Consider the following 25,698-nt stretch of genomic DNA (forward strand, 5'->3'; position numbering starts at 1 on the left):
CTGAAGGTCGGCGTCGGACATGGGCGATCTGTTTCCGAAGAGCTAAAAGCTTCCGATGCTGTGCAAGAGGATTTCAAGCACGCTGCTACAAGTTCTACTTTGTACAAGCGCAGTCGAAGGCATACAACTTCTAGCTTCGATGGGTATAAGTAGAGATTAGATACATCGGTCTTGCAAGACTACGACTAAACCGGGGGATGGTGTGTATAAGACGCGTAGACGGCCATGGCGTCGTCTCCGGTGAGGGACGCTTTGGAGATGGCGCTGTTGGGGTTCCCTAGCTCCCTGAATAACCAAGACTCGAGACCCAATTGGGGCATCGATGAGAGCGATGAACCTTCCATGTCATTCGTTGTGAGGAAAGGCCCGGGCCGAGGCGATGATGAACTCAGCATGAGTGGCTGATTGAAAACCATACTTGGGGCTGGCGAAGACCTGGCGTTGGCTGCGCCGTTGATCGAAATCATTGTCGAGTTCAGAGTCATACGATGGGTGACGGCCCCTTGAAACGTCGTACCTTCTGCAAAGACCAATTGCGCCTGTTGCCGAGCTCGAGAGTATATGGTCTCTGCTTGAGCCTCCGACCAGAGCGTCTCGAGGGCTTCTCGGCCGTGGAAGAGGACCGGTAATCGTGTGGCAAAACCGATCAAGATGGACTGCAGTTCTGAAGTCCTTGATATAGCGAAGAAATTCAGGGATAGTAGATCGGCCTGCATAGAGAGGTGTCTGAGCGTCGGCACGATCTGCGATGTAGGCGCAATGTCAGCGTCGACAGTCCTGTTATACTTGTGATACGAACGTCTCGATCGCGAACTGACTGTGAGCACGTCATCCAGTGGACCTTCCTGCTCGACGCCGCCCTCCACCTTTATAGCAAACGTCTCAAGGCAGGTAGCCATCTTCAATCCCCGCTTCACAAGCTCGAGATTGCCATCGATAAGGTAGTGTTTCTGAACGTCCAGCAGCTCGAGCGCCCGCATGCCTTTGGTCTGAGACAACGTGAGCGCGAGAATATCCGCAGGAAGAGGACTACGCAGTATGGTGAGACGCTCAAGTACGATCCGGTCTTCCTCCGGATATTTGCTGCGGCCAACGGATCCACGTCAGTATCGGCGAGTGTAAGGAAAAACACAAGACGCCGTTTCCACTCACAATATCTCGATCTGTCTTGACTCTTCACAACCCTTTGAACACCATCCCTCGCACGCCCAGCCCTGGGTGTTTGTCAACTGTGCGATCTGCACAACATCATGTTCACCATCAGCCTTTGCTCCGTCCTCGTTCGGTTCAAGTGCGGGGTGAAACTCACCAATCTTCCCGCCACATCTGCGAACCAGCTTCCAGACCACATCAGGTAATCGGTCGCAGAATGTCTCTGATGGTACGACGGGAACAGATGCGTCAGGTTGTAGGCCAATTCCCACCAAGCTTCCCAGCGCTGTCGCTCACCCCACTTCCCACGCAGTACGAGATGAAACGGACGTATCTCCCCCGGAACCCTAGCACACCTCCGATCTGTCCGTCTGGCATCAGTTCTGAACCCCACAGGGATAATGGGTTTTGTATAGCCCGATCGAATTTTTCGATGGCGTCTTTGCTTGTCAATCGAGGAAATCGGTATAGGGACTTGATCACGTGGGGCGTCCACGAGCGATGTATGAGGGAGAATTTCAGATGGATGGACGCGGAGGCCTGTGCACAGGTCGAAGCACAAGCTATCCTGGATCAGAACCCTTTCTCCCGAAACGACGACGTCGAGATGAAGGTACAGGTCGACTCACCTTCAACGCCTTGACCATCTGCACCTTGTCCTCGTCCAGCCCTTGTTTATCCTTCCACCTCCCGTTGTGCCCAAACTCTGGAGACTTCAATACATGGTCGAGGATCAAGTTGAGAATATCTCGCGGCAGCCTGTCCATAGGAAAAGGTTTACACTCTTGTTTGTTGTGCTGCGATGTCATGTCGACAGCCGAGGTCGACGTCGAAGGTGAAGAGAATCCGCTCGTCAGAGTCCCACGTCGACTCTCCGCGGTGGACCATCCAGAATCCCGTCTTGTGTATTGAGAGGATATACTGCTGTTCCGTCGATTTCGACCGCAAATCTCGTGCGGATGATCTTCAGAGCAGTGTAACGGGTGAGGTTGGGTTTGGTCTTGCCTGTCCTTGGTATACGAAGTGAAAGGACATGTGAAGACGGGTTGTGGTCGCGTCCGAGGTCGAGGCAGTGGTTGCGGGGAGGATGACAAGGTCGTGGCGTGCAGGTCGAGCACGAGTGAGGAGGTCGACGCCGATGCTGATGTTGTCGATGATGACGACGTGGTCGACGAAACGAGGGATCCCGTGACATTTGTCGTCGGCGTCGGGTGATGCGTTCCATCTTGTTCGTGAGGTCGATCTGGACCTTCGACGTCACGGCCGCTCGTCGCGGCTGATCCGCCTGTTCCGGCCGAGAAGGATCCACTTCCGTTAGATCGCTTCATCGACATCCTCCTCATCTCATCACACCTCTCGAATGCACTCGACCTCCTCCTCCTCTTGACTCCACGCTCAGATCCAGAATCGTCCGACATGAGAGGATCAATCGCGGTCGTGGCTGGTTGTTGTGGTTGCGAGGTCGAGACGATGCAAGGCGAACTCGGATCTTTGCGAAATTCGCCCAAGGGGGATGCGAGGGATGGTCGTCGAGTGGTGATGTTGTCAGACAAATGGGGCGGTCCTTCCGCAATCGAGGGTGATGATGAAGGTTGCCCGTACCTATCTCTTCGGTGAATTGACGAGGTGGAAGTCGTGCCCGACCCCATGGCCGAGCTTGATGGTAATAGGGGTAGACTCTCGTCCATGAGTCGAGTGGCCGATGCGCAGTGTCCTTTTGGCGTCCAACAGGGTGATGATGATGGATGGTCCGGACGGGGTTGATGATGTGATCGGATGTGATCGATGTAAAATGAATCTGATCTACGTTTCTACGCCCGTTTTGGATTCAGGAGACGAAGCGTTCTTCCAGCTTCCAGCCGACAAGGTGGATCTGATCTGCGAGATTTGCGTCGATAACTTGTCCTATTGTTCTCCGGTAAAAGATGGGATGTATCTTGAAGCGACCGCTGAGAAAGACCTTGACCTTGCAAGCTGCAAGTCACCCCCGTCTTGATATTCTCATACAAGGAAGGACAGCCAAAGGACCGCCTCTTTTTACCGACCGAGATGCTACAGTTATCAGCAGAAGCTGTGACACAAAGTGGTGTCGAGTGCGAGTGACGAGTATCGGTTTTGTGGGAAGTGAGCGCTTCGTGGACTCGCTGAGTTTAAGGGCGGCACAACTTCGTGTCGGACCTCGGCGAATGCGAGACCTGGACGGGCTGTGTGTAGGTTGTGTACATCGAGGTGGATCCCACGTCCGGACGAAAGGATTCTTCAGGTCCGCTCGGCTTGTCGTCGTGGGTCCTGGTCGCTCTCAGAGCGAGCTAGTAAGCTAGTAACTAGAGCTAGTGCTGGAACGGCCGGTCGGAGCGTGTGCTCGAGTGTGTTCTCATAGGATCATACGCTAGTACGCACGCACTGCACTAGCAAGACGTTCGGGCTTCTAGCTCGCAGCCTCGTCGTCGACCAGAGATTTTCCGCAAGGGTCCGGGATCGAAGTCATGGGGATTGTGTTGGGCTTTTGGGATCTGAGACACACACATCCTCGCATTCGGTCACCTCGCCTCCACCTTTACGCCTCCCCCAGCTCTATTCACGTTGCCCGGGATCTCCCGATCGCACAAACTACGGTACTACGGTAGCGGCGGGGCAAGCAAGAACAACTGCGATGCCAACAGAATGCACATGCGCACGCAGCTCACCCGGTGTCAGGCCTCGAGTGTCTATGTGTTATCCCACTGGCCACTGGCCATGTTGTGTCGTCGCGAGTGGTCAAGTGGGTACGGTCCGATGACTCCCCTAGCCCAGAGGTCTCAGATCTCGCGAGGCAACTTCTGGGTCCCAAGTGCAGGGTCGCGAGTGCGTCTTTGTTCCGGCAATCCCAGCTCGGCCGAGGGAAAGGAGGTGACTGGCACGACGCGAGGCAGGATGTAAGAAGAGCTGGAGGAGGATCAATCTCGGTGCCGATGCGCCGTTGTGAGACTGATTCTCCAGTTGCCAGTTGCCCCCCGTCGGATACCCCCATCCGCTAATCCCGCCAAGAGATGGCGATCGAATAAGAACGCGGTGTAAGAGCGAGGGGATCGCGAGACATTCATTTCCCATCGTTTGCGGTAAAGGAGAGGCGTGGCGGCGTAGAAAGTGCCACTTTCAGCCATCGCTTTCCGAGCCGTCGACCGAATGATCGACTACCGGGGCCGAACCCAATTTATATCGCTGCGGCTTCCTTGCTCAGCGCTCGCACAAACTCCCCAACCAGACGAGACAGGGTTCTCTTCGTTCGGTTGTGATCGATCCGAATCATCCGAGGCGAGCGCGAGTGAAGAGGTGAACAAGCCTCCAAGAACCAATCTTCAGTAGTCAGCGTAGCGCAATAGAACGGGTATCAAGCCGCGTAGGGTCGGCTTTGGGTCTACCTCTGAATACAATGACAAGCATGACAAGAGATAGGAGTACAATCAATCATAAAGTTCAAACGTTAATTCTCGGACCCAGGTCGCTACATTCATTATAAGATCGCTTGGTCTCCGAAAAACACTCTGATCCAATTCAATTCCGCGCTGCGGCCATACCTGGCATGGGCTGACTGTTCGCGAGACGGGATGAAGTCCCGAGGTTACCCCAACGATAGTTCCAAGCTCGATTCCGTTCCATGGCGCCATTACCTCCTAGATGGCCGTATCCTGCGGAAGGTCCGTCGTTGGGATTCACCTTGAGGCCGTTCACCTTGGCAGACTGTATCGGTGGCGATTGGGAGCGTCTAGGTATCCGTCGAGGATCGTCCTGTATAGCGGGGGTTACTACGTGTGATGATTGATGTCCCATCCCGTTGAGCGGTGCGGGACTATCGCTACCGGTCTTTCTCCGTTTGGGATCACGGGTATCCTCGACAGCCATATCTCGCCTGATTCGACCGCTCAGGATAGGGTCTTCAACACGGTCGCGCCGCCGAGGGTCGAACGGTTCCGAATTCGAAGTAGGGACCTGCCTGCCTTCACGTCGAGGTTCCCGGTCACGGTCACGCGGTAACCCACCTCCGGCATGCAAATCATAAGCCGAAGGCGTCTGCGCATAATGGCGTTGTCTCGACCCCGTTGGGTGCGAGGAGCTGCTGGCAGTGGGTACGACGTGATGATGGTGTCCAGCTCCGTTCACGACAGGGCGAGCCCCGGTCGGGTCGAACATGAGCGAACCCGTATCGGCTGCCATCATTGCGGGGTCTTCTCCCGCATACCGGCCGTATCCCGCCATGACGTGTTGTTGACGATGACCGTGATGCAACTGCCGATATTGGCTTCGTGCCGCCGCCTGGAATAGAAAATCAACAGGGTCAGGTTCCTGTCCGATAAAAAGAGATAGCAACCATTGCTTACCCCTATCTTGGCCAGATCGGAAGCGACTTCTTCCTGCATGAGAGCTGTGATGCTCGGGCCACGTTCCCATGCGAAGGTCCGAGCCTCGGCATCGAGGCGGGTCGGTTGCTTGGGTGGCAGGGGTCGCGGAGCTGCTAGAAGACGGCTTTAGTGCTGTACTCAAAGTGGCATGATCAGTATCCAGCGCGACCCACCGGGCTTGACAATCTCGTAATCCGCCTTGTCCTTGTCCAGCCTTCGCTTCTTCCTCGCATTATTTTCGTATTCATCCCGTACGAGCGTATCCTTCGCATCCTGCTCAAAGTCTGATGGTCAGCTACCTATCGCCGACCTCCACATGACCGAAACCCCATTTAGCTCACTTGCCACCACGACATGACGGCCTTCTTGTCCGATTCCCTGACTCGAACGAGTTCAAGCTCATTTTGCTTCAACCGCAGTTCAGCCAGGTGCAGCAAGTTTTCTCGTCGGTCTTGTAGGATTTGATGCAAGTGCAACAAGGACGGATGGGAGCCTGTTGAGCAACGGAGATAAGTCCATGATCAGCGATATGTCGAGCAGACTGCCATGTAAGCATACTATCGGCTTACCATCCGCAATGACCTCTTCTTCCCGACTCAGCTCGTCCATCCTTTCGACGTATAGCTGGTCCCTCAGAGCGGCGAATTTGACCTCGATCTGGAGCAACGCTTGGAGGGCCTCCAAAGTAGTCTGCGTGGTCGCCGATGAGAGGTTATTGGTGATCAAGTGCGAGGTGGCCGAAGGCACTGGTGTGGCAGAGATCCGCTTCGATTTCGTCGAGCTGGGCGATGCGGCTGCCATCGAAAGACAAGCAGAGAATCGAGTCAACAAAGGTATCGCTAGACCAGACTGTGAATACCGCAAACTTACCTCGTTCCTCCAACGACCTCTCCCCAGCGACCCCCTTGTCCTCGTCATCATCCTCATCCTCACTGGTCTTCTTCGCCTTGCCCTCGCTCTCCCGCCTCACAGCGTCCTTGACCAGCATACCCTGGCCACCCTCGTCATCGTCTTCCTCGTCGTCGTCCGACACGATCGATTCCGTCTCCCCCTCTCCTGCACCTGCCGCCGACCTGCCCAGGATCCCCTTCTTCGCGGTCTTGGGCGGGGAATACGGTTTCTCCTCGTCATCGCCTGCTTTTGACAACCTCCTCGATGCTGGGTTTCCAGACGCCGTCGTGGCGGTCGGGGTGGTGGGCTCGTCATCGTCATCCCCTGTAGTCGATTTGGCTGGGGTCACCTTGATCGAGATCGGTTTGACACTCTTATCATTGCTGACATGGTTGACAGCGGGCTTGTTCCTTGTCGTCGCCGTCGTCGTGGATTCGACATCGCTATCCGTCAACTCGCTCTCCTCGCCATCATCCTGACCTTCCGGCTCATCCGACCGAGTCCCGAATATGCTCGGCTTTCGCGCGCTGAGCGGCTTTTGAGCGACAGGTTGCGTAGGGGAAGTCTTGCTCGACCCCGTCGTCGTGCTGGCGTTGGCGTTGGGAGGGGGAACCGAAGCTCCAGCATCTTTACGTCCGGCTTCTTCCTCTTCTTCCTCGTCCTCCTCATCCTCGTCATCATCCTCGTCATCATCGTCATCCTCAGCTTCTCCCTCTGACTCGTCCGTGAACGCCGTCAACTCGCTCACGGAATCATCATCAAAGTTGGCCCCCGGAGCGGGACCCTCGGGCTTCTTCTTCAAGACTATCGGCACCTGCTTGACGGGCTTTTCCTCGACATCCGCCTCTCCTTCTCCATCCTCCTCCACTTCCATCTCATCCCATCCTGGTGGTACAGGTGCACCGGCAGGATCAGAACCCTCGCTCCCGCTATCGTTGAACGGGATAGTCGTACTCGTGATCGAAGAGACGTCGTCCTCTTCCGGCTGGTCGTCCTCGGCCTCTGCGGCATCCCGGACCTTGAGGGAGATCTTGATGCGGTTCCCGTTCGTCGTTGCGGTGGCCGATGTATTGGATGGCACCGAGTGTGCATCGTATCCGGGGGCGGATTCCCCGTCGTCTGGGATGGCGGCTACCAAAGCGTTCAACCCTTCTCCTCCGGGCTGCTTCGAGTCCTCGGCTCGAGCCTGGTCCTCGTCGACCATCATGGCGTCGGTACGGCCGTCAGGATCGGCCGTCGTACCGGGCTTGGCGGTTCCCCACATTTTGGCTACCCATCCGTTCTGCCAATCCTCTACGGTCTCGTCAACACCTGATCTATCTTTCGAGCTTTGTTTAGCTCGCTTGACGGCCGGAGCTTCTGTATCGGTCAGAGGCGACGAGGGTGTCATTATGAAGTGCGAGGCGGCGATGTTGTGTAGATATAATAGCTGGAGAAGCGGTGATGAGAGGAGAACAAAAGTCGAAGAGAGATCGTCGAGAGGTTCGGTTTGAGCCGAAGATTTGTTTAGATGACGAAGGGGACCGCGGTTCTTGGTCGAGCCTTCTTCTCGAAACTCTATCTCGACCGGGAGCTGCAGGATGCGGGCAAAGGCAGAAAAGAAGAGGATGTCACTCGAGCTGCTTTTTCTCCGTTACCTATCAGCCCAGTCCTGGATGGTTGTATAGATGTCGCCGGTCGGAGTGGTCCGGTTCTTCCCTTTTACGCCGCGTGATTGCTTCGTCGAGGTTGCTGTCTTTCCAGAGCTGCTATGCTGCTCCGGATACCGTCCGCGGCGATTAGTGGCTACAGTTATGAGCGGGTATGATCAGAGCAGATTCACAAGGTCGATCGTAACGGATCTGGTCCGATGATATCGAGCTGTTTTCGATATCACTCACTCACTCACCACCACCGACCACCCACCCACCCATGTCATCCCCTCCCTTCTACCGCGTTTGCATCCGCTCCTTCCCCTCCCCGGCGATGCTCTCATCCGCTAATCTCTCATCGCGCCTAGTCAGGGAGATGCGCTTCTACCGGAAAGAGAACGGCGGTACGTAATTTACGTATGTATGTGACGTAATAACGTTTGGCGCTTGCACAAAAACAACCAACACAACGAAACCCATCGCATCACAACAACAACAAACAAATGCGGGTTAGGTGGATGTGGTAATTGGAATCGACGACAGAACCCTTTGCATCCTTGCCGAATTGCCGACCTGCTCGTTCAACTTGCATAGTAGACGCAGTGGCACATTTCCCATACCAGTCAAGTCGTTCTTAACTCTCTTTAATCACTTCAAGTCCGACGACGAAACAACACCCCGCTCGCCATGGCAGGCTTCGACCTAGCCAACCTGGACAGGTCCGCGTTACAACAACGTATCGCCCTACACGAGCAACATGAAGACTCGCTCGGCAGCCTTCCCGATCTGATCGACGAGAGCAATTCATCTTACCCGGCCACGACGAGCGGGGCGAATACTACGAGTGAAGGGGAGAGTTCTAAGGATGAGATCGGGAGGAGGGATAGGGGAAAGGAGAATCAGAGTCCGACCGTAGGAAATGTGTCCGAAAAGTCGCTAGGAGGCAAGACCGAGGTGAGTCTGGGGGTCATAGTATGAGCTCTAGGCTTAGGGTATGATCGGCTGACAGCAATGCTGGTTCTCGCAGAACTTTGTCACGCCGATGCTTCGGAAGACCCTCCACGCGACCAGCCCGCAAGAACAGACCTTCACCCCACCCTCCCATCGATCTTACATCGTCCCCCTCAATGATGGTGATACTTCAGGCTCCTCTTCTTCCTTTTCCGCAGGGAACGGTCCTATCACCTCTACTCCCGTTAGCTATCGCCCCTTCCGCCGATCTCCGCTGAACGAAAGCGCCGGGAGTACAGGCCCAGGGGAAGGATCCTCGAGTGGGGGGATGTTGTCCTCGATATCTACCATCCGACCTGCTCTATCCGCACGGCGGGCACTCCGGTCTCCCCCGCCCGGGTCAGACAACATGAGCGCTGGGACACCGGCCGAATCGGCCCAGACGAGGAGGTTCGCTTCGTCCTTGAGCCGCCGCACGAGGGAGAAATCAGGGTCAGGGTTGGGATCGTTCGCACAGGACGTCTCGTTGATGGACGAAAGGAGCTTGTCGATCGCTACTATTCAACATGTGGGAGATAGGCAGGAAGGAGAAGAAGATTACGGTTTCGATTCGAGGGAGTTGCCTGATTCGCGCGAAGGGAGCTTGAACGATTTGCCAGTTAGTGCTTTTATGCAGCGATGGGCAATCCTGGTGATGTCAGTACGTTGACCTGATTACTTGTCTTTGTCTTTCACGAACAGGACGAGGCGTCTAGACAATCATCGCCGGCCCTCCGAGGTAACTGGGTGGACACGAGGAAACGATACTCTCGAGCTCCTCGTCACACTTCGACTTCGCCTTTGGGCAGCCCGGAACCGGTCGAGCTCCGCAACTTGCCTTCCCCCTTGCGGGACGATCAGAGCGTCAGTTCCGCCGGGTTCAGGCGGCCGGAATCGACTGTCGAGGATGAAGATTCTAGAGAGATGAGATCGACCACGCCGCAAGAGGATGTGCCTCGTGTGCCTTCCCTTTCGAAAACAGAAGCGGACGGTAGTGATGAAGATTCGGGAGAGTTTAGGCGAGCGACCGAGACTCCAGTAGAACAGCAAGACGACGGGAATCTCCAGATCACCACGCCCGGCAGGGTTTCGATGAGGAGCAGCGTCAGCTTCGGGGTTGGAATGACTCCCGGTGGACTTGGCGTTGTGGACGAGGAAGGGGAAAGTATGGAGATGGTCGATGACGACGATGATCTGAGCCTGGACCTCAGTGGAATGCCGCAAGAGGCCTCTTCTAGACAAACCATGCGGAGGGTGTCGTCCCATCAGGAACTGACGACTCCAATGGCTGCCAACAAGATGGCAGATCTCACGGCGGCCACGTCGAGCAGTCAATTTACCACCCCTGGAGCTGCTAGGCACTTGTCGAGACATGCATCTCCTATGGACCGTTCGTACGGAGGCGACCTCGACCGGGATCTCAGGGACGAGGATAGCGTCGAGGCGAGTCTTCCTGACCTTGATCAAAGTCGGATGTCCAAGGCGGATGTGGGGACTACGCCGAAAGCCGCCTTGCCTAGGAGGTTCATGAGCCAGTCGCCTGCGCCATCGGCCGCTGGAGGGGTAGAGAAGAGCTTTATGCAGGACTACGTCCGGACCGCTCTCGAAACTAGCGTTCGCAAATCGACAGTATCTATGAACGTGTCACACGCGAGGCAGAGCTTGGGGATGAGCGTTACCCGACCGAACAATAGGTGGAGCTCAGGAAGCAGGTCGAGCACGACATCAGGATCCGGGCGTGACGAGCTGATCGCCACGCCCGAGCTTGGGCAAGACGAGCATGAACCTAGCGGGATCAGTTTCAGGATGGACCATTCGCTCGCCCGTAGCATGCAGAGGAGCGTGATCGGACCGTTTCACAGGCGGTTGATGGAGACTCGAGGCAACTTGAGCGCGAGCGTCTTGCGTGGAGGGGATTCGGATGAGGGGGCGAGCAACCAGTCGTTCGTCTCGATCGCTTCCTCGGCGGACCTCACTTCGGACAAGCGAGGGGCCACGTCTAGGTCGAAGGGGAACACATCGTTGCCTACTATCGGACTGGACGATATCGGCACGCACGAAGACCGGGCCCAGGCGCCCAAGATTGCTCGACATTTGCACCACATGAACGAGCAGTTGACGGCTGAGAACCAGCGGTTGACGGAAGAGATGAATCTGCTTCGGGATCAGTTGCAACAGGCGGACTGGGAGAGGGATGAACGGGAAACTCGGGAGACCGGTTCGAGCTCTGTCTCCCTGGACCGGTCGAAGGCGGACTCTTCGTTCGTCAGGTCGACAGGCGCGCGGAACGAGCAGGTCATCCGTCTGCAAGAACAGGTTGGCGAGTTGGAGCAGACGCTTCGGAAGACTGAGGATGAGTATGCCCAGTTCAAGCACGAGACCGAGCTCAAGGCAGCGGCGGCGTCGAACGGCTCGGATAATGCCAAAATTAAAGAACTGGAGGACGAGCTCGATCTTCAGAGCCAGCTGCTCAGGGAGCATGAAGATGAAGCTGACAGGCTGCGGGAAGAACTGAAGGATGTGAAGGAGGCGAACAAGGTTCCGCACGAGGAGATGGTCGAAGCTCTTGACCTCGCTGCGACCAAAGAACGTGAACTCTCTCAACAGGTCCAAAACCTGCAATGGGAAAAGGCCGCTGTCGAGCAAGAAAAGGAACGGCTCAGGCAAGTTCTCGAGAGCCCCGACGCGGACGAAAAGGAGCGAGCTCTTCAGGCTCAGGTTGGGGATCTTGAGAGGCAGGTCCAACGATTGGGGGATGAAATTGCACGACGTGAAGCCAAAATCGCCGACTTGGAAGACGAAGTCGAAAAGGCTCGGAATGAGGTTATCGATCGCGACGAGCAGTTGTCGGCTCGCGAGACCGAGATGGATCACTTGCAGCAGCGACTTCGGGCTGAAGAGGACGCCAAGATCAACGCAGAAGCCGCTCTCACCGACGTAGAAGAAAGCAACGGGGCCGAGCTTGAGCGGCTGACTCGAGACCTAGACGCATGCAAGATTGAACTCGAGCAGTGCTACAGGAATCTCGATGACTGCGAGCTCGCGCTGCAAGAGGAAGGTGACGACAAGAAGCAGATACGGGAAGCTAAAGCCCTGGTGGACGCGGCTTCGCTGGAGCAGCAAGCGACCATTGCAGAGCTCGAGGATCAGTTGGCTTCGGCGAGACGCGCAACGGACGACAAGGCCACCTCTGTAGCCGACATACAAGCCAAGTTGAACACTGTTGAAGCCGCGTTGAGCGCATCCAAGACTACAATTGCCGCCTTGGAAGCCGAATTAGCCGGACAAAGTCCTTCGAGGGCGAGCACGACCTCATTCATCGACAGGCTTTCGTCTTTGCGAGCCCGAGAAGATGCTACCATCATCGACTCGCTCAAGACCCGCTTGTCTCACGCTCAAGCCGAAGTTCTTGAGCTTCAGCATGCCAGACTCGAGTCGAGCCCCGCACAAGAAGCCATTGTTGCTGCTCGCGACGCCAAGATTGACGCCTTGGTCATTGAAAAGCAGGAACTGCAAGAGGAATTGCGAGTCACCCAGGCTCGTCTGGCCGATCCGGAAACTACACCTGGGCCTATGCGGACTACTGCTTCTATGATGGGATCGCCTGCCCCGCGGTCTTCCCTCTTCAACAAGCATCTCGCTAACCTCAAGATGCCTCGTACACCCGCAACCCCTGGAACGATGCCAGAAGTAGGTGTATTGAACTTGAACTTGCTTGCAACGATGAATGCTGACGTGGTGCCTCTGAATACAGTTCTCATTCCTGAACCGATCCATGTCCGAGGATGACACGGAGAAGAGCATGGTCGAGCGATATCACGAACTTCAGATCGAGCTGCAGGAGGCCCAGAAACGCTTCGACGGCAACTTCGAACGACTGGAAAGGGCAAACTTGACCACCTTCCAAATGGCGGACCGCCTTGCTGTCGAAACGGAAAGGGTCGTCGCACTCGAGAAGAACGTGCTGGAATTCCGAAAGCGATTCGACACGGTTACACAGCGTTTGGAGCGGGTTAAATGTCCCGACTGCGAAGTACAGTTTGATGCCAGCAAATTCGCTGACCTCGACCGGAGCGAGACTTCCCTGCTGTAAGACTGGCGTTGTGCCAATTGTCGCCTGGAACCGACTGACCCACATGTTCTGCTTTGCAGGGATCTCACCCCTCGTCCGAGAACGGCCCAGCGCGACGAGCTCAAGGAGACCATCGCATCCCTCCGGTCTCAATATACCATCCTGCAAGAGCAGGTCAGGGTCGACAGGGAACGGGTCCGGGAACAGGAGCAGGAGATAGCGCGTTTGCAGCGGAATGCCAAGATGGCCGAGCAAGCCGCCACGACCGCCTTGAGACAAGCAGAGGCTGACCACGATCGACAATCCGCCGCCTTGCGACGAGAGAAACAGTCTCTCGAGACCGAACGAAAGTTGCTCCAAGCAGTGAGCGATTCTGTGACATGTTGCTATATTCGAACGTTGTGTTGACTTTGGCTTGCGAGAGCAGAAATTCGAACGTACGGAGAACACTTTGCGCGAGACGCAAACCCAAGTGCGCAAGGTGCAACAACAGCTGCGCGAGACCCGAACGCAACTTCAAGAGACCGAGAGCAAATGCCGCTCTATCGAGGCCGAGCATGGTCTTGCGAAAGAGGTAAGCGATAGTGGCAGCAGGTCGAGTGGCATGTCACTAATACCGAGCCAAACAGGATATCGCACGCATCTCGAAACGTCTTGTTGAGACAGAACAGAGCAACTCAAGGATGGCAGCCGAAACACAAGGTATGTCGCAGTACTGAACCGCCTTGTGAGACAGGACTAACTGTTGTTCATCACTTGTAGCTCGAGCCCGCAAGGAACGAGACGAATTGACTTCCGCCAAAGCAAAGCTCGAAGCTGAACAAAGGCGCTTGACGGAAGCTTTGACTGATAGACAAAGCGTAAGTCTACCGCCCAGGCCAGTTTGGCGGTAACCGTTCACTAAAGTCACCGCTGTCGCACAGGATTACGAGGCTACGAAGGCCCAGCTCCAGGAAAAGTCCAAAGCTTTGGCGAGAGCCGAATCCAAGCTCGAAGCCAGGGCGGATAACTCTACGGAGCTCCGACAGGAGCTCAAACAGGTCGAAGCTTCTCTGTACAGACACAAATGCGAAGCTGAGAAGTTCAGTCAAGCGGTCCAAGCTCTGCAAGCCGATAGCAACAAGATGGCCGCAGATGCGGTAGAGATGCAAACCTTGCGAAGCGAGCGAGCTTCCGCGGATTCGATGATCAAATCTCTCGAGGAGGAGATTCGCAGGTTGGAAACCAGCCTGAGCGACAAGGAGCAAGAATTGCTCAAACGCTTGACTGGGTAAGCAGAGGGCTGTTGACAATCCCGTCGACGGCATTTAGACTAACGCGAGACATTTGTGGTTTGCAGGAACGATGACAAATCTGAAGCCTTGAAGACTCGAATTGTCGACCTGACTTCGGATCGCAAGAAGCTGACGGCTCAAGTCCGCTACTTGCGGGCCAAATTTGCGCGAGAAAACACTTTCAAAAACGGATTGACCGTTCAAAAGCACTATCTGCTCAGGCTGGTCGGCCAGTTCCGCCAGAGGTGAGTCAGACTCTAACCTAACTGATGAGCTCGACAGCCGCTCACCCCGCATTATTACAGTGAACGAGAGACCCTGGCTTTGATCGCCTCCATGGGCTATCCCTCAACCATCAAGTCGGAGACCCCTGTCAAGCGCTCTTTCAAGGCAGTTGCACTCGCTGTCCGCTCTACCATCAGAATGAAGTGAGTGTTATACTTCCATGACTATCGGAGTCGCATAAGCTGATTGCGATGTTGTAGACGAGCTGCTTCAATTTGGTCCAGCGAAGTCGCCCAACGAGATCGTATGCTTCAAGGACATCAGTCCGCGAGAGAACCCAGAACCAGAACGACGAGCCTGAATTAGATCTTGCTCTTACGACCGAACATCTTGAACTGATAAATCGTTGTACCTGTAATCACCTTCACTCGCTCTTGACGACCCAGTACGCTCTTATACATAATGAATGGCATTTGGCTTGGTGAATGCTCGCTGCTTGCTATATGGGATGTCTTTGCGTGCTGAGCCTCGACGACCGGAACTATATCTTTGAGCATCTGCCTCCGCGCCGATCGAGCGGACATCATGAGTGTACTGAGAACTTGAATACCCCTTCGCTTTCCGAATATCTCTTATGGCAGCTTGGTTCATACCTCGATTGACATATCAGCATGCTCCTTCCACGAGGGCTGACCAAAAAGAAGAGAGACGTCGTGTTAGCGAAAAAACGAAGGATAGAGGACAAAGAACGACCGTTCCGGCAAGCAGCAGACTCCCAGCTTGTGGACGACACAACTTCGACGCAAGCGGGTTCTCGGCTGGAACAAGTAGTCTGGTCGAGTGCAGTCTACATTTCGCTGTTCGAAACCGAATTCTCCTCCGAAACATTGCGGCTGATACGGCGGCCTATCACTGACTGTAAGTTGTCGTGTCCGGCTCAGTGATTAGGCAGAGCTAAGCTGAAGAATATGCCAGTCGTGAAATGCCAAAGCATCGCGCTGAAAGCCAGATTGACGGATATGCCGCCAGTCAATCTGGTGGCTGCAATAAGAGCTGTAGGCGGGGAGCATGTTCAGGTCAGGCTGGCTCTCGATGCAATGGAACAAGAGGAAGCAGCAGGCAGCGCTTTCGAGTTTCGACTCTTGGCCACAAACGGGGTTGACATCGTCGAGGAGACCAGCCATGTCGCTTATCTAGTGGGCTCACTTCTCCATGTGTGCCCTCTCATTCATAAGCTTGAGTAGCTGACCGATTTCTCGTAGGAATCCGTGCCCGCTCCGTATCAGTCGATAAGCGGGATAGTCGACCTAGTGCACCGGAACTGCGACATAGGCGCTGCAGCTGCATCTCGGCTACAAGGGATCACCCCTATTGGTCTTACTGCAAAGAATGAACCGTCTTACGAACAAGTCCTGGTCACTTTCTCGAATAACCTGGATCGAGAAGAATTCCTGGAGCGAATACCCTGGCATGACCAAGCATCTTCTGACCGGTCACCGGCTTTCTGCGCTTGCTTAAGAGCCTGTTCTTTGTGAGTTGTTCTTGTTACTAGCTTGACCGTCCCGTTGTCTGAAATCGACATTGCCTATCACAGAGAACGATTCGCTTCATTAAGAGAGGAATATCTGACATATCAAAACACGCTGAACCTGCAAATAACCACGAAATCGTCAACCACAACGCATCAGCAGCCTACCTTCGAGCCACCGCAGACAGCGCCGTCGAGGCTACAAGCAGCCCCTCCACCTCCGACCCTGCCCTTTCGTTCGTATAATCTTGCGTATCCTCCAGGCCGACTCCTGTTCTTGCGGAACGTATCGACTACGACGAACAAGACGGCGATTAGGGCAGACATGACGGCTTTTCTCGCCGAGCGCAGCAGCGTCGATTATGTGGATTGGTCAAAAGGGCATGATACGGTGAGCCAGAGCGGTTGTCTTAGTCTGTATGGCGGAATGTCTGACATGGTGGAATACAGGCACATATCCGCTTGGGCAAGGCAATCGACGAACAAGCGTTGGCCGGTATGCTGGAGCCAGGTCGACTCGAGGGCGACAGCAAAGTCGAGTTGCTTGCGGGGGAGCGGGAGAGCCTTTACTGGAGCCGCTTGCCGGAAAAGGTCAGTGTGATAGCAGCTACGTGCATACTGCTCATACTCACTTGACCGTGCCCTTGATGTCAACCAGATCCGAGCGGCTGCTATGAACAGCTGACGACAATTTACGAACTTTCGTGACGTTTCGATTGTGCCATACCCTAGAGATCTATAGACCAGTACTCACTGTGGTGGTGCACCCAGCCAAGGATATACAGTGCCGACCTCATCATCTGTTCGACATCGAGCTTGTCGGAGTCGAAAATGATGAATGCCTTCGGCCAAGTGCAGACCACGTCTTCAAGCAGGAAAATTCCGTCGGGTGAATCGCCAAACAGAATTTACATGATTTACACGTGCCCACGTCGTCTAGAGGGAAAAGAAGGTGGTATACAACCCGAACAACAAGTGCTAATGTTACAGAGCCGAGACAGGGTTCCGAAGCCCGTCCGACTCATCATACCGAATCTCGCCCACACGCATCAACAATGCTTCTCAGCTCGAGACCGCCGTCGTCTGAGCCGTCGTTGTTGTCGAGGCCGTCTTCGAATCCTGACCTTCCATCTCCAAATCCTGGTCTTCCTTCTTTTTGAGCACGATGGGTTCTACCCCTCGTTGCTTGTTGTCTACACCCCGACCGGCGGTACGCTCGGCCTCCTCCTTGGTGTAGGATCCGAATTTGAGCTCCTTCAGACGGCGTCTGTGATGACCGGTGAGACATAATACTAGGTTAGTATCAAGACTGAATGCAAGACCGGCGATCAGAACCACGGTAGAGCGTACCGGTGCACTTTCGATTTGGTGTGGTTGACCAAAGCTTCGTCAGACTCGTAGTATCTTTAGGTGCAAACATAAATCAGTTAGGAAGTCAAGCGTATGCGAAGTAGCCCAATTGAAACATACTTGGCGCATTCGAGACAGTACTGTAATGTCCAGACAAAATTCAGCTAAAATCTCGCCTCGAAGCATCAAAAGCCGTGTAGACTCACGTGTTGACCGAGACCAGGCTTTTCCTCATCGAGCTCCTGAGCCTCCAGCTTGCTCTTGTTCTCGGGCTTCATATCCTCGTGCTGGATCTGATCGATATCCTTGGCCCTGGCTCGGGTACGGGTCGCTCGACGGACATCTCGCCGAGCGTTGTGGACTCTGTGATGACAAAAAGTCGAGCTGGTTCAGCACAATCCTGACGCCCCAGGCGAATGACCTCTCTGACCGACCTTGATCTTCTAAGACGACCCATTGTTTTTTCGAATGCAGATGTGGCTGTTGTGAATCAAGCAAATCTCCTGACCCGGTCGAGACCTGCATACAACGCTGCTGAAATGATCGCCTTGAATCGCAAGAGAATAATAAACTTGCTCGCTCGGGCTTTCCGAGATCTCGGCGAACGGACATCAGGATGTTTTGTCACCAGGAGACCGATGAGACGATGTCCGTGACCTTTGACTAATCACTTCGGCCGACCGCCCGGGGAAGGGGAAGTTGCTTGAACATCATTGCATAGCATGCGAGATCAAGAAGCACGATTGTTCAGCGATCAACGAATAGCTTGTAGATTTATAGAAGAAAGTTTGACAAGTACCTTGGTCGTACAAAGAGTTGTGCATTTCAGCAAGTGACAACGAGATAGCACACCTGGACTTTCTAATAGGTTTTCATCCATCCGAGAAGCAGTAACCAAGAACAATGGCCAATACCGTCGTTCCCATTCCTACTCTTGTGCAGGGCAAATCGTCCTTGTATAACCACTCTGATCCTCTCATCCGTCGTCTCCGACTCGAGGATCCTTATGGAAGGCCTATCGACAGTCTGAGAGAGGTCTTCCTCGGGAAGGAAGTCGTGATCTTCTATATCGGTAGCATGCACGGAAATGGTAAGCAAGCTGTCGATGCTCACGGCGAAACAACGAAACCGACGCTGCGCTCGATAAATCCCCTCTGTGTAGACAACCTGACCGATCTCAACAAGGTGTGCCTCAAACTCACGCAGAAAACACTCGAACATTATGCGAACTGAAACTCTCCGCTTGTCATTTACTTAGGACCTCGTCAACCTAGCACTCGCTCAACCCAAGACATGCTCCGTCATTTACGTCTCGGTCGATTCCACTCAGACGGCCATCGAGTTGGTGGCCAAGAACAAGCCCTTCTTGCGCATGAGCTTGTTGGATAGCTCTGACTTTGCCGTTATGGAGAGTCAGGACAACTTGGACAAGAAGAAGCGGGTCGCCATGGATGAAGTGCTTAGGGACGAGGACTTTATTACGGGCGAGGTAAGTGAAGCAAAAACGGGATGTAGTGAAGATCAACCGACTCATAACAGGAACGTAATAGGAATACGGTGCAGGCGGCGTCAATGTGCCGTTTGGAAAGGAAGACGATGGTACGTCTGATTACTGAACTTGTTTCACCATGATGATCTTCTGATAGCCTCGATTTCCAGCTTCGGAATATGTTCGACCCTTGTCGAGAGCCGCCATCACGCAACTCACCCACTCCTACGGAACACCTGCGCTCGCCGTCTAGTGAGGAACTGGAACGACAATGTCCCCGTTGAACGCCTTGGCTGACTTTCTGGGATTTCTAAAAAGCCACATCCCGTCGCATCGATTCATCTCTACCAATACCCGCCGGAGTCAATTCAGGGCTGACAGGATCGGAATCAACTACAAACAGTGGTTAGGAGGCTCAAAGAAGACTGGTCTCGGTGGTGGGTATCCCGAGTCATCAGCTTGCGGATGGGAGGATGGAGAGCTAACTCATATGTTGTGATTGATCGCGAATAATCAGATGTATGGGATCTCATCAAGGTTCCGGTTGCTGTAGTCGTGGGAGGCGTGGGTTACACCTTGATAAGGTTGTTCAAAGGAGGTTCGTCGGTTTCTCACCAAGTTGTGAAAGGACATATGCGTTGATCGCCAGTACTGACAATCGTCCATGCAGAGGAATGGAACGTGGTACCACAGATCTTTTCGAATATGCAACTGGCTGGACCCGACGTACACAGCCCACCGCCGACCTTGATTGAGCACGCCAAATCGGCCTTTGGTACTTGCACAGTCTTCCACTGGCAATCGGGTTATTGCTGACTACCAGTCTTCTTGCAGTCCTTCCCCAGGCCAGCAATGGAGGTTATCTCCCTTACTGGTTGGCCTTTGTCGCCGTGGTCTCTGTCTACAACACCATCCAGGCTTTCGTTACGCCAACCTTGACCAAGAGGATCTACAGCCGAAAGCCGGAAGAGGGTAAGTGACCTTGACCCAACCGACCTTGTCTGAACGCTCAATCGATCTCGCTAAACAAATATCTTAGTGACGGGTATTGGAAGGAGAACGTTTGGGGTCTGGACGCTCTTGGCTGCGTGCATCCGAATCTACGCTGCTTATGAGATTAACAATCCAGCGTAAGCACGCCAGGCCCGAGCGATACTAAGCCTTGTCAAACTGATTCAGGCCCACACCACATCAGACTGTACAACCTTACTCTAGCCTCTTATGTCCTTGCGGGAGGACACTTCTTGAGCGAACTCTTCATCTTCAAGTCGGCCGGCTTGCAGGCTCCCGCACTCAGTCCAGTCTTGGTTGCCAGTGAGTTTGCGTTTCAAAGTATCTGGTTCCTAGAGCTGACATTCCGTTAATTCCAGTTCCAAGCATGATCTGGCTCGTCATGCAGAGGCAGCATTATCTCTCCGTGTGACGAGGTTATCCCAATCTACCAATCCACGAGTATAGAGAGCTGTAGAGTTTATCCTGTGAGGCGAATTAGACGGTGTCGGCTTATGATATACCATGAGATGTATACGATCATGACCCGCAGTAAACGTAAATTGACATGAATAAGAAAAGGACAGGCGTGACAACAACAACGAGAAGGAGAAGAAGTACGCGAAAGTGAAAAAGAAACGATCTGACTTCCATTATTCGTTGTGGTCATCACCAATAGTCATGCGGTCCGCCAAGATCCGGGAATTCCAGCATCGATCAACCTCCCGTCGTCATCCCCGTCCTGTTCCCGATCCTGCTCAACACGTCCTTCCGTTGGCTCCGGCGATACGGTCGACCGAGGTCGATCTCCATCAGCGGACGACCAAAAGAAGAAGAGTAACATGATCGAATTCAAGATCGGGATCGATTGCGAGAATGACCGGCTAGGTCTGTCCGACGCAGAAGTAGAAGAGGGAGGAACGAAAGAAGGAGATGTGCGGGATATCGAGGATGCTGAAGATGATCGTAAAGAGGCGGGCTCGGCAGGTCTGAAAGGGGTAGAAGTACGGGTCGAGCCAGGTGCGGCCGAGGCGGATCGGGAGAATGTAGGTCGCCAAGCTGCCGGAAAGAGCAGCGAATCGTCCTCTTCTTCTCCCTCCATCCCGCTCTCTGATCCAGGGCTAGCTGTCTGTGCATTCTCATCCCGCTTTGTCCGACCCGAACTCTCTGGTCCTCGTAGCGTTTCTTTGTCGTCGTATATATGGTATGATGGCGTCGATTGTATATTGGTAGTTGTGGTAATACTGATAGCAGGCTCAAGCTCAGGCGGAAGAGAAGTATGGGAAACGGAAGCGATGCAAGGGTCTGACGGTCGAGGTCCGGTGATGAGAGGTGATGGAGATGAGGATGGTGACCGGTCGACCGGGGGCGTCGTGGGTATTCACTACGGACGTTGTTTAGAACCGCATCAGCCAATTGCTCGCAGGACCACAGTCGAGATTGTAATAGAACTCACTAGAGCGTCCATGGCGGTGACCAAAGCCTCCAACTCGGTCTGACTCTCCTTGAGCTTCAAGTTGGCCTCGTCGAGCTTCTTTTCGAGCTCGTCCCTCTCCTCCTGCGCTCGGGTCACAGCACGCTCAAAGTGTTCCGCCTTGACGTCGGTGACTCGAAGCCTGAGAGCGATCGGGGGTCAGTCCAGAGTTCTGGCACAAAGTTCCGTCCGGTCAGACGCCTTGGACTGACTTTTCGTGAGTCTCCTTCAACTCTCGCTCGGTCCTCTCCAATTCTTCCTCCAGCATGGCGACCTTTCTGGTCAAGTTCTCCCCCGTCGTCTTGTGATTCTCACCCTCGTCCGCCCTCGTCTTGTAAGAATCCAACCGGGTCTCGGTCTCGTCCAAGCTGGTCTGGGCGACCTCGAGCTGTCGTTTGAGAGAGGTGATGTCTTGTTCTTGTTGAAGGATGGTTTGCTTGAACTGTAGAGAATGAAGGCGTTGAGCAAAAGGACAGACATGTCAGGTCTTGTTCCTGTGGATAGCGAATGATCAGCAGGAGAGAGAGATAGCTCACGTTCTTGTTGGCCTCTTCAGCCTCTTCGGCACGCTTCTCGGCCGTCTCGACCTTGGCGCTGAGCTGGTTGACTTTCTGCGAAGCGACAAGAAAGGCGTAGATCAGCTCGAGCATTCGCCCTATTGAAACATGACTGAGGAATCTAAGCTTACCTCCTTGATTCGGTCCTACATGTCGACAAAGGCGAAGTGCAACGCAGAACGAGGGAGGATCTGAGGTATGAGTTACGCTCTTGCGGTATGCACGGGTTGCGAGCTTACCATTTTGTTTTGCGTTGGTCGTGATTAGTTTACGAGGTCAAGTGAATGTGATAGTGCGATTCTTGGCGGTCGGCTTCGGGTCGAGTGTTGTCGTTGTGGATGGAGGCGATGATATGAAAAGGTTTGGAACGAGGTGACGACGACGACGATCTCCCCTTGTTACCGACCGACCGGTATGTACAGCTCATCATCACACACACAACACTCGCGTGGGAAGCAGCAGCGGCAGCACGCAGCGAGAAGCGACGCGCATTTGAGAAGCAGTCACCCTCCTCTGCTGCTAGCTGCCTCCCTACAAAAAACTCGTTTGTTCATCACCATTCCTCTCCCTCGTGCCACACTTCTCTGCTTCTTCTTCTTCAAGTTATTACGTCCTTTTTATATCTTCGTCCAGGTTGCACAACCTACTCGAACGAAGGGGAAAGACCAGAGCGCTCAAGAGGAACCCCTTGGACGGGGCGTCTCGGGGAAGTGGGACGAGATCGGAACGAAGCGCGAGATTGTCCAGATGACTAGTACGGGTCGAGGCGAGTTGCAGGTCACATCCTCCTCCCTCGTCCCTGTCCTTCTGGGCTCTCTCGCCTTGCCGGTCTCGTGCCCTCTCTGTTGGGAGTCACGTCTCAGGGAGTTCCTCGCTCTAGGCTCGTTCCTCCTCGTCATCACATCTGGGTGATAAACTAGAGGACCCGATCGAAACATCTCGTCGAACTTTTTAGCAGAGTTGGGCCTGGGCTTTTTTTTCTCCGGTGCTGGTCTTACTTTGAAAGGTCGACACAGTCCTCACAACTCGTTATCCGTGCAGCTTCTTTTATTGGCATCTTGCGTCGTTGTATCTTGCACTTTGACATGAAATTACCATCCATCCGATCATCCGATCATCCAGAACTTGTATCGCGCGTGACGAAACGCCTCCTCCTTGAACCTCCACATCCACTTCGACTTGCTAGCTGCCAGGATGCCCAACTGCTAGGTACTAGCTACTAGATCACATTCAGGCTGCCTCGCCACATGCTCGAATAGGCCATAGATCATCTTGATCACTCCCTTCGAGCCGCCCCTCTTCCGTAATTCACCGATTCGAGGACATCGACACCCCTGACAGGTAATAGCGATCTAACGATCACGAGCGAGCTTTCGACACTCCACGCACGGTCGTCCAACTTCGGCTCACTCGCAGATCTGGTCCGATCGTCTCATCTGACCTGTAGCTCGTAGCGAGGGGAAAGCAAGGTCGGATACCATGTCAGTGCAGTCGACCCCTTCTGAAAAGCGTTGGATGTCTCGCTGATACTTGTCGCTCGACTCTCGACGTTGCTCTACGATTGTTCCGGCTGTACAACCACTTGCATTGAACCATTTATACTTGATACCTCGCCAATACCCGGCTGCATTGCTGTACTTGGTCTTGCTGCTACGACCGGACTATCATTAAACTTCGCGGAGGATATCGATAGGAACTATATCCAGCTAGAGAAGTTAGGCGAAGGGACCTACGCGACGGTGTACAAGGTGAGTTGCTATCCTTTGGCCCGTTCTTCTTCCTCCATCCTGGCTTGAATCATATGGCGACGCTCGATTGCTAACTCGCTGGCCTTGCTGCTCCTCTCCTATTTCACCTCGTTCTTCTACACGGCATCTTCTCGACCGGCATGTCGGAATCATTAGGGTCGTTCCCGGACGACGCAAGAGATTGTCGCGCTCAAAGAGATTCACCTGGATGCCGAGGAAGGCACGCCTAGTACGGCCATCAGGGAGATCAGCTTGATGAAGGGTACGTCTGGACGTGTCTTTTGATGCGATACGATAGATTGAGAAGGCTGATGGGTGGTCCGATCGTAGAGTTGAAGCACCCGAATATAGTCAGGCTGCACGATGTGATACACACCGAGACCAAGTTGATTCTCATCTTCGAGGTGAGTTCTCGCCGGCGTCAAGCCATCCCGAATGGCAGATATTGATGATTTTGATTATTATAGTATTGTGAGCACGATTTAAAGCGGCACATGGATCTGCACGGGGATAGGGGTGCGCTGGATCTCCAGGTCGTCAAGAGTTTCATGCACCAGCTGCTCAAGGTTAGTCCATAGCTGCTACTTTGCCTCTGATAATTCCAGGACAACAATTATTCACGACTGGCGCATGCTAAATAAATTTGTCACGCTACTCTACTCCATCGACAGGGTATCGCGTTCTGCCACGACAACCGGGTCTTGCATCGAGATCTCAAACCGCAGAACTTGTTGATCAACAAGCGAGGAGAGCTCAAGATCGGGGATTTCGGGTTGGCCAGGGCGTTTGGTGTGCCGGTGAATACGTTTAGTAACGAGGTCAGTCCGGCCCGATATCTCCCTCGGATCCAGGAGTACGGAGCTGATGACGGATGACCGTGGAGTGAACAGGTAGTCACGCTGTGGTACCGAGCGCCGGACGTTTTGCTCGGATCGAGAACTTACAGCACTAGCATCGATCTTTGGAGCGCGGGCTGCATGTGAGTCGTTCTTGCTTGGGTACCCTGAGCGGATGAGTCAAGCACGCTGACAACCCTCTGCTATCGGTGCAGCTTTGCCGAGATGATCTCGGGGGTGCCCATCTTCCGAGGACGGGACAATACCGACCAGCTAAACCAGATCATCCGGGTTTTGGGAACGCCGGACGATAGGACGATGAGGAAGATTATGCAGGATTCCGTAAGTGGCTGTGAAGCCTTTCGCTCGGTCCAAGCGTATGATTAGTTGAGTCCCGTTACAACACATCGCTTGTAGCCCGAGGTTCAAGGTCGAGCTCTGCATCGATACCCCCGCCAGGACCTTCGCGGCCTGATCCCGAGGGCTCCGAAGGAGGCTATCGATCTGCTCGAGGGACTGTTGGAGTTTGAGCCATCGCAGCGTTTGACAGCTCACGAGGCACTGCGTCATCCGTATTTCCTCTCAAACACGGCCAGTCCCGGATTGGCCAGTAATGGGGCCGTTTCGGCACAACAGCAACAACAGGCAGCCATGCTGCATCAGCAGGCAATTATCAGACAGCAACAGGAGCAGGTGAGACACAGCTTGCAGTTCGACTCGTGTCCTCGTCACCATGCTGATCCTAGTGACTCTGTCCTCCAGGCCATCCGCGCGCAAATGCAACAGCAATCTGCTCAACAGCAGTATCAGCAACAGCAACAGTCGACCGCTCAGCAGTGTGAGTCAGGTTCTTTGGCCCAAGGATTACGGTCCGCACCCTGATCTGACTTTGTCTTAATCTACATGTTCCAGCGGCACACCAGCAGCGCCTCTTGCAACAACACCAACAGCAGCATATGAACGAACTCGCTGCGCAGCAGCAAGCGGCGGCGAGGCAACAACAGGCTTATTACGGACAACAGCAGCAGCAACAGCAACAGCAACAACCGCCTTCGGGCTACTAGATACCCTTGCCGGGGCTGACGAGAGCAATGGAAATGAAAATGACGGAT

General features: G+C 54.1%; 9 protein-coding genes across 9 annotated transcripts; 4 read left to right on the forward strand and 5 right to left on the reverse strand.

The window, feature by feature from the left end:
- Positions 1–12: 12 nt before the first annotated feature.
- HD553DRAFT_309236 (uncharacterized protein) lies at positions 13–1,472 on the reverse strand. Its single transcript, XM_046179660.1, has 4 exons — positions 1,310–1,472; positions 1,153–1,238; positions 819–1,083; positions 13–743 (listed from the first exon to the last, which is right to left on the reverse strand). The coding sequence occupies exons 1-4, from the start codon at positions 1,349–1,351 to the stop codon at positions 186–188; spliced, it is 951 nt and encodes a 316-aa protein (XP_046037290.1). The 5' UTR covers positions 1,352–1,472; the 3' UTR covers positions 13–185.
- Positions 1,473–1,492: 20 nt separating this feature from the next.
- Positions 1,493–2,958, reverse strand: HD553DRAFT_212135 (uncharacterized protein). The gene is made up of 3 exons (XM_046177174.1): positions 1,934–2,958; positions 1,782–1,865; positions 1,493–1,692 (listed from the first exon to the last, which is right to left on the reverse strand). Exons 1-2 carry the CDS (start codon positions 2,838–2,840, stop codon positions 1,828–1,830), a joined length of 945 nt encoding a protein of 314 aa, XP_046037291.1. The 5' UTR covers positions 2,841–2,958; the 3' UTR covers positions 1,493–1,692; positions 1,782–1,827.
- Positions 2,959–4,424: 1,466 nt separating this feature from the next.
- HD553DRAFT_212087 (uncharacterized protein) lies at positions 4,425–7,950 on the reverse strand. The gene is made up of 6 exons (XM_046177173.1): positions 6,402–7,950; positions 6,101–6,325; positions 5,873–6,024; positions 5,705–5,804; positions 5,511–5,641; positions 4,425–5,445 (listed from the first exon to the last, which is right to left on the reverse strand). The coding sequence occupies exons 1-6, from the start codon at positions 7,810–7,812 to the stop codon at positions 4,687–4,689; spliced, it is 2,778 nt and encodes a 925-aa protein (XP_046037292.1). The 5' UTR covers positions 7,813–7,950; the 3' UTR covers positions 4,425–4,686.
- Positions 7,951–8,578: 628 nt separating this feature from the next.
- On the forward strand, positions 8,579–15,122 carry HD553DRAFT_212232 (uncharacterized protein). The gene is made up of 12 exons (XM_046177175.1): positions 8,579–9,007; positions 9,081–9,662; positions 9,746–12,733; positions 12,798–13,132; positions 13,196–13,478; positions 13,543–13,689; positions 13,745–13,817; positions 13,878–13,975; positions 14,039–14,331; positions 14,611–14,634; positions 14,695–14,817; positions 14,875–15,122. Exons 1-12 carry the CDS (start codon positions 8,741–8,743, stop codon positions 14,978–14,980), a joined length of 5,319 nt encoding a protein of 1,772 aa, XP_046037293.1. The 5' UTR covers positions 8,579–8,740; the 3' UTR covers positions 14,981–15,122.
- A 113-nt stretch (positions 15,123–15,235) lies between these two features.
- Positions 15,236–16,997, forward strand: HD553DRAFT_212268 (uncharacterized protein). Its single transcript, XM_046177176.1, has 6 exons — positions 15,236–15,532; positions 15,590–15,810; positions 15,877–16,145; positions 16,209–16,533; positions 16,593–16,733; positions 16,801–16,997. Exons 1-6 carry the CDS (start codon positions 15,286–15,288, stop codon positions 16,825–16,827), a joined length of 1,230 nt encoding a protein of 409 aa, XP_046037294.1. The 5' UTR covers positions 15,236–15,285; the 3' UTR covers positions 16,828–16,997.
- A 207-nt stretch (positions 16,998–17,204) lies between these two features.
- On the reverse strand, positions 17,205–18,012 carry HD553DRAFT_331225 (bud site selection-related protein; the record flags this gene model as incomplete). Its single annotated transcript, XM_046182007.1, has 5 exons — positions 17,927–18,012; positions 17,699–17,855; positions 17,613–17,632; positions 17,493–17,546; positions 17,205–17,409 (listed from the first exon to the last, which is right to left on the reverse strand). Exons 1-5 carry the CDS (start codon positions 17,947–17,949, stop codon positions 17,205–17,207), a joined length of 459 nt encoding a protein of 152 aa, XP_046037295.1. The 5' UTR covers positions 17,950–18,012.
- Positions 18,013–18,229: 217 nt separating this feature from the next.
- HD553DRAFT_309248 (Erg28 like protein-domain-containing protein) lies at positions 18,230–20,515 on the forward strand. Its single transcript, XM_046179661.1, has 12 exons — positions 18,230–18,582; positions 18,655–18,677; positions 18,751–18,981; positions 19,043–19,091; positions 19,152–19,233; positions 19,300–19,418; positions 19,499–19,579; positions 19,652–19,756; positions 19,816–19,953; positions 20,021–20,111; positions 20,177–20,295; positions 20,352–20,515. Exons 1-12 carry the CDS (start codon positions 18,396–18,398, stop codon positions 20,402–20,404), a joined length of 1,278 nt encoding a protein of 425 aa, XP_046037296.1. The 5' UTR covers positions 18,230–18,395; the 3' UTR covers positions 20,405–20,515.
- Positions 20,516–21,379: 864 nt separating this feature from the next.
- On the reverse strand, positions 21,380–22,394 carry HD553DRAFT_294762 (tropomyosin; the record flags this gene model as incomplete). The annotated part of the gene is made up of 5 exons (XM_046178471.1): positions 22,242–22,394; positions 22,134–22,148; positions 21,982–22,056; positions 21,658–21,887; positions 21,380–21,587 (listed from the first exon to the last, which is right to left on the reverse strand). The coding sequence occupies exons 1-5, from the start codon at positions 22,242–22,244 to the stop codon at positions 21,380–21,382; spliced, it is 531 nt and encodes a 176-aa protein (XP_046037297.1). The 5' UTR covers positions 22,245–22,394.
- Positions 22,395–23,140: 746 nt separating this feature from the next.
- Positions 23,141–25,691, forward strand: HD553DRAFT_309259 (Pkinase-domain-containing protein). The gene is made up of 11 exons (XM_046179662.1): positions 23,141–23,483; positions 23,696–23,750; positions 23,907–24,012; positions 24,081–24,154; positions 24,218–24,316; positions 24,422–24,568; positions 24,641–24,729; positions 24,802–24,928; positions 25,004–25,279; positions 25,349–25,424; positions 25,499–25,691. Coding segments are annotated over exons 1-11 (1,203 nt in total). The 5' UTR covers positions 23,141–23,481; the 3' UTR covers positions 25,651–25,691.
- Positions 25,692–25,698: the final 7 nt, after the last annotated feature.

This window comes from Filobasidium floriforme (genome assembly GCF_021052385.1).
Source record: "Filobasidium floriforme strain CBS 6241 chromosome Unknown HD553scaffold_8, whole genome shotgun sequence".
Lineage (NCBI taxonomy): Eukaryota > Fungi > Basidiomycota > Tremellomycetes > Filobasidiales > Filobasidiaceae > Filobasidium > Filobasidium floriforme.

Coding starts and splice junctions, on each gene's coding strand:
- HD553DRAFT_309236 (XM_046179660.1), bottom strand. CDS start 1,351: ATGTGGTCTGGAAGCTGGTTCGCAGATGTGGCGGGAAGATTG. Junction 1,084..1,152: donor TCAAGACAGATCGAGATATT/GTGAGTGGAAAC, acceptor CGTTGGCCGCAG/CAAATATCCGGAGGAAGACC. Junction 744..818: donor CACTGGATGACGTGCTCACA/GTCAGTTCGCGA, acceptor CCTACATCGCAG/ATCGTGCCGACGCTCAGACA.
- HD553DRAFT_212135 (XM_046177174.1), bottom strand. CDS start 2,840: ATGGACGAGAGTCTACCCCTATTACCATCAAGCTCGGCCATGGGGTCG. Junction 1,866..1,933: donor GCAGCACAACAAACAAGAGT/GTAAACCTTTTC, acceptor CATGTATTGAAG/TCTCCAGAGTTTGGGCACAA.
- HD553DRAFT_212087 (XM_046177173.1), bottom strand. CDS start 7,812: ATGACACCCTCGTCGCCTCTGACCGATACAGAAGCTCCGGCCGTCAAG. Junction 6,326..6,401: donor GAGGTCGTTGGAGGAACGAG/GTAAGTTTGCGG, acceptor TTTCGATGGCAG/CCGCATCGCCCAGCTCGACG. Junction 5,642..5,704: donor TTACGAGATTGTCAAGCCCG/GTGGGTCGCGCT, acceptor GTCTTCTAGCAG/CTCCGCGACCCCTGCCACCC.
- HD553DRAFT_212232 (XM_046177175.1), top strand. CDS start 8,741: ATGGCAGGCTTCGACCTAGCCAACCTGGACAGGTCCGCGTTACAACAA. Junction 9,008..9,080: donor CGCTAGGAGGCAAGACCGAG/GTGAGTCTGGGG, acceptor TGGTTCTCGCAG/AACTTTGTCACGCCGATGCT. Junction 14,818..14,874: donor CGCTCTACCATCAGAATGAA/GTGAGTGTTATA, acceptor GCGATGTTGTAG/ACGAGCTGCTTCAATTTGGT.
- HD553DRAFT_212268 (XM_046177176.1), top strand. CDS start 15,286: ATGCTCCTTCCACGAGGGCTGACCAAAAAGAAGAGAGACGTCGTGTTA. Junction 15,811..15,876: donor CCAGCCATGTCGCTTATCTA/GTGGGCTCACTT, acceptor GATTTCTCGTAG/GAATCCGTGCCCGCTCCGTA. Junction 16,146..16,208: donor TGCTTAAGAGCCTGTTCTTT/GTGAGTTGTTCT, acceptor TGCCTATCACAG/AGAACGATTCGCTTCATTAA.
- HD553DRAFT_309248 (XM_046179661.1), top strand. CDS start 18,396: ATGGCCAATACCGTCGTTCCCATTCCTACTCTTGTGCAGGGCAAATCG. Junction 19,954..20,020: donor CAGCCGAAAGCCGGAAGAGG/GTAAGTGACCTT, acceptor CAAATATCTTAG/TGACGGGTATTGGAAGGAGA. Junction 20,296..20,351: donor CAGTCCAGTCTTGGTTGCCA/GTGAGTTTGCGT, acceptor CGTTAATTCCAG/TTCCAAGCATGATCTGGCTC.
- HD553DRAFT_309259 (XM_046179662.1), top strand. Junction 23,751..23,906: donor CCTACGCGACGGTGTACAAG/GTGAGTTGCTAT, acceptor CGGAATCATTAG/GGTCGTTCCCGGACGACGCA. Junction 24,317..24,421: donor TCATGCACCAGCTGCTCAAG/GTTAGTCCATAG, acceptor CTCCATCGACAG/GGTATCGCGTTCTGCCACGA.